This window comes from Octopus sinensis, linkage group LG2 (genome assembly GCF_006345805.1).
Source record: "Octopus sinensis linkage group LG2, ASM634580v1, whole genome shotgun sequence".
NCBI classification, from domain to species: Eukaryota; Metazoa; Mollusca; class Cephalopoda; order Octopoda; family Octopodidae; genus Octopus; species Octopus sinensis.
Genome location: NC_042998.1, coordinates 138,701,252 through 138,709,844, shown reverse-complemented (window position 1 = coordinate 138,709,844; position 8,593 = coordinate 138,701,252). Strand labels below are relative to the sequence as shown.

Below are 8,593 nucleotides of genomic sequence, written 5' to 3'. Positions count from 1 at the left end.
GCGGCCATGCTGGTGCACTGCCTTTAGTCGAGCAAATCGACCCCGGGACTTATTCTTTGTAAGCCCAGTACTTATTCTATCGGTCTCTTTTAACGAACCGCTAAGTGACGGGGACGTAAACACACCAGCATCGGTTGTCAAGCAATGCTAGGGGGGCAAACACTCACACACAAACACACACACATACACATATATACATATATATATACATATATACGACAGGCTTCTTTCAGTTTCCGTCTACCAAATCCTCTCACAAGGCATTGGTCGGCCCGGGGCTATAGCAGAAGACACTTGCCCAAGATGCCACGCAGTGGGACTGAACCCGGAACCATGTGGTTAGCAAGCTACTTACCACGCAGCCACTCCTGCGCCTGTGAAAAAAAATGGACAAAATAGTTCCGAAAGTGGGAACTCTCAGTTCCCAATATTTCCCGTAAAATCTTTCCACTCATCATCTGCAAAGAAAAAGAAAACTGAAAACGGAGTAAATCCAACTTATGTGGGTGTGCTATTCCGAAAGTCCACCAGGGCATTCTATTGTGAAAATAATCTAGCAACGATGGGATATTCAGCTAGTATAATATATATAAGATCTATATAATATAAATAATATATATATGATCTATGTAATACACATTATATACATATATATACATATGCATATATATATGCACACACACACACACACACACACACACACATATACATATAGATACATATGTGTGAATGTGCATGTGTGTGTGTGTTTGTGTGGTACTTACACTTGAAACACTCGGCCCTGAATCATTTTGTAACTTATGCCGAGTAAAATGAATAAATAAATAAATGAATTTATATATATATATATATATATATATATATATACACACATACATACATACATACATACATACACACACACATAAAATGTAATTACATTACATATATATGTACATAGATATATACATGTGTATGTATATATATATGTATATATATATACATACGTATATATATATATATATATATATATATATATATATGTGTGTGTGTGTGTGTGTGTGTGTGGTGTGTGTGTGTTTGTGTGTGAGAGAGAGAGAGAGAGAGAGAGAGTTACAAGTGTCATGCACTTGAAACTCTCGACCCTTGAATCATTTTGTAAATTCTGCCGAGTAAAATAAATAAATAAATAAAATAATAAATTTACAACAGTTGTATTTTAAATTAATTTAACAAACGATCGTTTTTTTTTCTTTTTTTATTTATTCCTTTCGCAATGAGAGTCAATAACTAGGCTTATATGCGTCATATCCTGCTTTATGACTTTGAGAAAAGTCACACTATCGTTGAGTATTTCACGATCTCAGCGCTCTCTTCAGTGACGGAATATCGGTGAAAGACAAGTTAGAAGATGGTTTTAGTGTTTCAAATCCGGCAACAAAAGCTTAGAAGATGAGAAAGGTAGAGGTCGTTCATCTGATTTTGATCATCAAGCTCTTTTGCAAGCGGTGGAAGTAGATAAAATTTTATCGACACAAATGCTGGCTCAACAATTCGAAGTCGATCATTCCACCATTGTTAGGCGACTCAAAAAGCTTGGGAAAATATGGAAAGTGGCTGGATGGGATCCGCATGTCATTTCCGATCACAAGGCCGAGCGAGTCCGCGTTTTCAACCAGCTACTTCAGCGAAATAAACAAAATCTCCAGTTTCTTGTCACTAGCGATGAGTCGTGCTTACTCTTCAGGGACACTAAATGAAAAAAAAAAAAAAAGAGTGCATTAACCGCAACCGATCTCCCAAAAGAATTCCAAAATACTTTTACCACGAGAAGGCCATAAGGTGTGCATGGTCGGATCGTTCTGGGATTATTCACTGGGAAATCATCGCGCAAGTTCGTCAACAATGTTTCTGTTATTGGTGAGATGAAAACGATAAGAGATGTGAATAGCCTATTACTGACAGAAATGGGAAAAAATCAGCACTGCGCCAACAGTGACGATTATTTGGCTCAACTCGACCGCTTGGAAGCTGCTATCAAAGCCAAACGTCCTCAAAAGAAGAATAACATCGTTTTTCACTATGACAACGCGAGACAAGATGTCAAACGGCGGGTAAATCAAGCAATCAAAGACAAAAGATGAGAGCTACATGAGCACCCACTATATTCTCCTACTGAAGTTCCTGCAGACTATTACGTCAATCGTCCGTTAAAAAAATTGGAAGGCAGGTAAAATCTACAAGGATTTGGGTGGTCTTGTAGGTGACGTTCAAACGTGGATTGTGTCCACTGATCATCAATGTTTTACGCGTAGAATCGACCGTTTGCTAAGCAAATAGGAAGTAGTTATTGAAGTAGATGGTGACTACGCTCCAGAATAATCATTTTAAAATATCTTTACCGTACTTTGATGTCTTATTTTCGAATAAATCTAGAATTTTAAAAACGGTCGTTAATTATGCACCAATCCAATATGTGGGGGGATGAGTACACTGTTACTAGTTTTAGATCAAGGGCTGTGGTCATGCTAGATAACCGCCAACTGGTGTTGCTACACTTTCATTCATCCTCCATTAATAATTGGAATTTAGTGAACGAAAAAGTTTGCTTCTACTCTCATTCTCACTTCATGCCATGAAGTTGGCTCATCTGAGACTATTGACAGTAGGAGATCCAGTTTAGTTTTGAAGACGTCTACATTCACAACATGTGGGTCTCTCAGCTCCTTTGGGAAGATATTGAAGAGCTGTGGACCATTGAATGCCAAATTATTACACACATACTAACATTTACATATAATAACACGCATAAAAACCGAGATTACAATTCGACGATATAAAAAAATATCAATAAGAAATTACATGTCCCCGAAGTTTCAAAAAACTTCCCACATAATTTTCTAAAATAAAGCCACACATAAAAAACGCACTCATACATTTCTGCAAAGAAGATAGAGGAACGAACTGGTTTAGAATTCCTTTTGCACACTTTATAATGCACACCAACATATTCTAATAAATACAAATAACATATTATTATTATTATCATTATTATTATTATTATTATTATTATTATTATTATTATTATTATTATTATTATTATTATTATTAAGGCGGCGAGCTGGCAGAGTCGTTAGCACGTCGGAAGAAATGCATAGCAGCATTTCGTCCCGTCTTTATGTTCTGAGTTCAAATTCCGCTGAGGACGACTTTGCCTTTCATCCTTTCGGGGTCGATAAATTAAGTACCAGTTATGCACTGGGGTCGATGTAATCGACTTAATCCGTTTGTCTGTCCTTGTTTGTCCTCTCTGTGTTTAGCCCTTTGTGGGTAGTAAAGAAATAGGTATTTCGTCTGCTGCTACGTTTTGAGTTCAAATTCCACCGAGATCGACTTTGTCGTTCATCCTTTCGGGCACGATAAATTAACTACCAGTTGCATAATGAGGCTGATCTAACCGACTGGCCCCTCCCCCAAAATTTCAGGCCATGTGCTATAGTAAAAAGGATTATTATTATTATTATTATTATTATTATTATTATTATTATTTATTATTATTATTAATATTATTATCATTATTATTATTATTATTATTATTATTATTATTAGCACGCCGGAAGAAATGCATAGCAGCATTTCGTCCTGTCTTTATGTTCTGAATTGAAATTCCGCTGAGGTCGACATTGCCTTTCATCCTTTCGAGGTCGATAAAATAAGTACCAGTTGAACACTGGAGTGGATGTAATCCCCCAAAATTGCTGCCTTTGTGAAAAAATTTGAAACCATTATTACTACTACTATCATTATTATTATTATTATTGTTGTTGTTGTTGTTGTTGTTGTTGTTATTTTCATTTGCGCACAACAGGTTAGAGTGTTGGGAAAAAAAAGGAGTCCTAACATTGGGCTACAAGAAGTAACTTTAGGTGCCAAGAACACTCCTTAGTATCCTAGCTGTCACTATAACACTATTTTCTGCAGCTGTACTAAACTGAGTGTTATGTCTATTTCCTCTATCCATCTGTTCAAATTTCTAGGGATAGTTTCCAATGTACTTATAACTACTGGGATACATTTTACAAGCCCTTTCCATAATCTCTGTAATTGAATAGCTAGGTCCTGGCACTTTGCTATATTTTCTATACCTCTCATATTGATTTTTTATCGTTGGACTACCGTGATGCTGGTTTAAAAGAGAGAGATTATGATTGTGATAAAATAATGAAAGCAATATTTACTAAGCAAGTGAAATATACAAAGAAATAATTAGACATAAAATATAAAAATTCTTAGAATTGGGAATCAAATGTGAAAATATTATCAAGGAGCTGGCATAAAACCGCCCGAGGGTGGTCTTTCTGCTAGTTTATATTAATAAGTTCAACTTTCACAGAGTACAAACGACAGAGAAAAGGGTGGAAGAAAGGTGTTATAAATCCAACAGCTGTTTCTGGGGGCTCGGCGATTCGTAATAATGTCGGTAAATTTAGTTCATCATAATCTGCGGCTGTATGGATGCAATTAACACTGGATAATACGAGCTCCTGATTATAGAGGCTCGTCTTATCCAATATTAATTGCGTCCATACGGCCGCATATTATGATGAACTATATCTACCAACATTATTATGGATCGCTGGTCCCCCAAAAGCAACTGTTGGACTTGTAGTACATTTCTTCCATCCCTTTAACTTTCTCTGTCGTCTGTACTCTGTATGTATGTATATGTATATATATATATATATATAATATATATATATATATATATATATATATATATATATTATATATATATATATATATATATATAGCGATCAATCATGCAGGAGGATCAGTAAATTATGATTTTACTCAACATATTCCCCTTTCAATTTTCAGCGGGCCTTCAGTTTTTCTGAGCCCCGTAAAAGAACATTTCGTTATTGGTCTACCCCTTGGTCTTCTTGGCGCTTGGCTCGGATCGAAGAAGCTGTCTTGAGATTCTTTCTTGCAAGTGGTGCTCCAGCATGGCCGCAGTCAAATGACTGAAACAAGTAAAAGAGTAAAAGAATAAAACATTTCTAACTTTATGTCTATAGTACCGAAACTGTGACCTCCCAGTGCAGAAACGTAGCGACTCTACCTGATACCTCTTTCCAACTTTAATTATAAGCGGGTATTGATGGCAATTTCTTATCTACTTCTTTTCATAAAAAAAAGAAAATGAATATTCTCTAACCGTCACACCCACCCAGCATTTCTTCCTACTCTACGTTCTGAGTTCAAATTCTACCGGGATCGACTTTACGTTTCATCCCTTCGGGATCGACAAAATAAAGTACCATTCATGTACTGGGGTTGATAATACCGACTATTTCCTTTTCCCTCAAAACTATTGGTCTTTTGCCTAAATCAGAAGCCATTATTATTAATGTTGTTGGGTAATAGGTCGGCCGAATCGTTATCTCATCGGATGAAATGCTTTACAGCATTTGTTCCAGTGTTCAAAACTCGCCGGGATCAATTTTGCCTTTCATCGTTTCAAGAACTATAATATATAGTACCTGTCAAATACTGGAGTTGATTTAATCGAGTAATCCCTTCCTTCAAAATTTCTGGTCTTGTGCCTACGTGAGAAATTGATTAGGCAGAATTATTAGAGCGTCGGACAAAGTGCTTTGCTTTTTTTTCCAAATGTACGTTCTTGGTCCAAAGCTTGCCGTGGTCAACTTTGCTTTTCGTCCTTTTAGCGTCAATGAAATATGTTAATCATATACAGAAACAATTTACTAGACTGATCCCGTTTCTAAAAATTCAGACCTTGCACCTATATTAAAAGCAATAATTATTGCTGTTGATGTAGAACTAAAATTACAGAAACGGTAGATTGCCTTGCAGCTTTTCGTTACATTCCATTAGGTTCTGAATCCAAGCCTTGTCAAGGTCATCTTCGTCTTTCATCCTTCCAGAGTCAATAAAACAGGCGCCAATCTTGCACTGGAGTAAGTATAATCGAGTATACCAATCTTCAGAATGTATGGATTAGTACCAGTTAAGCACTGGGATGTAATCAACTAACACCTTCTGCCCCGCAAAGTTCAGGCCTTGTACTTATAATACACAGTATTATTATTGTTGTTAGGTGGCGTTTCTTCCTACTTTACTTTCTAAGTTCAAATTTCGACGAGGTAGACATAACTTTTCGTCTTTTCGGGGTCGATGGAGTATCATTCAAGTGCAGTGATCCATGTAATCGACTAGGCCTTTCCCATCAAATTTCAGGCCTTAATTCAATAGTTGGAAGGATTATTTTTAGGGCGGGAAGCTGGCAGAACCATTAGCGCGTCGGACAAAATACACGGTGACATTTCTTCCTGTTCGTTACGTTCTGTGTTCAAATTCTGTTGAGGTCGATTTTCCCTTTAGCCCTTTCGACTCGATAGAATAAAATAACTATCAAGTACTGGAATCGATGTAATCGACATATTTTCTGCCCCCTAAAAATTGCTGGCCTTGTTCCAAAATTAGAAGGAAAAAAATTATTATAATAAATGCTAATAAATTAGATATAGGTTGCTCATAAGTATAATGTTCAAAACTACAAATATTGTTTTACTATAGTCAATTCTGATGAACTTGTACTTGACCAATATTTATGTTATTGGCATTATTAAAATAAATATATATAAAATTCGGCGCTGTTAGAGTTTGAGCACAAAATGTAAAAAGTCGTAACTATGTGCAGTAATTTTTTTCGTTCGACATTACCAATGATACATCTAGTCATAATAACGGTTTCTATAAGGCGGCATGCTGGCAGAACCGTTAGCACGCCGGGTGAAATGCTTAGCAGTATTTCGTCTGTGTTTACGTTTTGAGTTCAAATTATGTCGAGGTTGACTTTACCTTTCATCCTTTCGAGGTCGACAAAATAAGTACCAGTTGCGTACTGGGTCGATCTAATCGACTGCCCCCCCTTCCCCCAAAATTTCGGGCCTTGTGCCTAAAGTAGAAAAGAAAAGAATAATGCTTTCTATTTCAGGCACAAGGCCTGAAAATTCAGGGGAAGAGATCAACAGGTGCTTATTCTATCGTCACCGAATGAGTGAAAGGGAAAGTCGACCTCAACGGAATTTGAAATCTACAATCGTAATAATGCTTACTGCTTTTCATTAACATTATAACAAAAGTCTCTTCTTTTTTTTTCATACAACTCTATTACTTCCTTGATTTATTCATGACAATTATTAACTACCATGTGATTAATGACAAGCTTCAGCTAATGATCTATTATCCGGCACAAGCTACGGTGATATTCAATTAAAACTTTTCCTACTTTCGAATTCAAACAAACTGTACTTTACTCACGCCAGTCATTGCTGGGAATTCTTTTTTCAATTCTTTTACAGGAAAAAAAACTTCCTGCGAAAATGAAGCTTGTTTTCACTATAAAAGAGAGAATTGTCTAACAAATAGTATCATTTTGTTTTAGTCGACGTAACTGAAAGTTGCAAAGTCTTTGGTAGAATTAACTCTGCTGAGCGAGAAGATAACCAATACATATCTAATTGCTACAATCAAGATTGTCAACGATATTAGACTGATATTTTAACATATTTAGTTTAAATTGAAAACATGGGTATGTATAGGAATTCTTTTATTGCTGTTTTTTTTCTGTATTATGCATAAAAGCATCCAGATGAAGCCAAATACCGTTATATAGTCACAAAACCGCAAATAATTAGTAAATTAACTTGTAATTATTTCATCGAGGGACAAGATCAAAGTCAACCCTGGAGAGATTTGAACTCAGAAGGTAATGGGTGTAACTAAATACTGTATGTCCTTTTAGTGCGACACAACTGTATCTCCTCTCCGCTAATTCTGCTAAAACTAATATATTGGTTTCAAATATTGGCACAAAGCCAGCAATTTCGGGGGAGAGATTAAGTCAATTACATCGACCCTGGTACTCAACTGGTACTTATTTTATCGACCCTGAAAGGATGAAAGATAAAGTCGACCTCGACGGCATTTGAACTCAGAAAGTAAAGACAGACGAAAGGCTGCTAAACATTTTGCCCTGCGTGGTAACGATTCTGCCAGCTCGCCGCTTTTACGAAGAGTAATACGAAGAGTAGCTGTTAGTTTTATTAATAATCAGAGGTTTATATATTTACTATGGTATGATAATAATGTCTTTTTGTGTATTTATTTTTGATTTGGCAAATTCGGTATAACGTGAGATTTTTAAATCCTTCCCTTACTTTTAAGGAAGATATAGAATGTATAAAATTTGTGTACATAATGTGAAAATTGGCAAAAAAAAAAGAGGGCACACGATACAAAAAAAATTATGAGTAATGTTATCTGTATATATAAAGATGAGAAAGTGTATCTGTCTGTCTGTGTGAATCCCTAAATTCTGAGAACTACACAACCAATTTCATTCATGCGAGCCCACAGTAATATCATATCTCCACTATTTGAGTATCCGTGTCAAAAGTGAATCAATAACATCTCTCTATAGTAATGTCAGATATTTTCACTTTAATTGTTTCACTTTAATACTGAAACTATTATCTCACATATATACAGGCATACACACACACACACACACACACACACACACCAC

The 8,593-nt window shown here is 36.0% G+C and overlaps 1 protein-coding gene and 1 long non-coding RNA gene across 2 annotated transcripts in view; one reads left to right on the top strand and one right to left on the bottom strand.

Moving 5' to 3' along the window:
• Nucleotides 1-1,287: 1,287 nt before the first annotated feature.
• Nucleotides 1,288-8,593, bottom strand: part of LOC118761673 — a 73,124-nt gene continuing 65,818 nt past the window's right edge. Inside the window, exons 2-3 of the long non-coding RNA XR_004997554.1 lie at nt 4,831-5,003; nt 1,288-1,731 (exon numbers count right to left, since the gene is read on the bottom strand). This is a non-coding gene — a long non-coding RNA (uncharacterized LOC118761673). The remainder of the gene's footprint in view (nt 1,732-4,830; nt 5,004-8,593) is intronic.
• Nucleotides 7,439-8,593, top strand: part of LOC115232677 — a 15,938-nt gene continuing 14,783 nt past the window's right edge. The window contains exon 1 of the mRNA XM_029802695.2: nt 7,439-7,597. Within this exon, the coding sequence (XP_029658555.1) occupies nt 7,594-7,597 (4 nt within the window). The 5' untranslated portion in view covers nt 7,439-7,593. The remainder of the gene's footprint in view (nt 7,598-8,593) is intronic.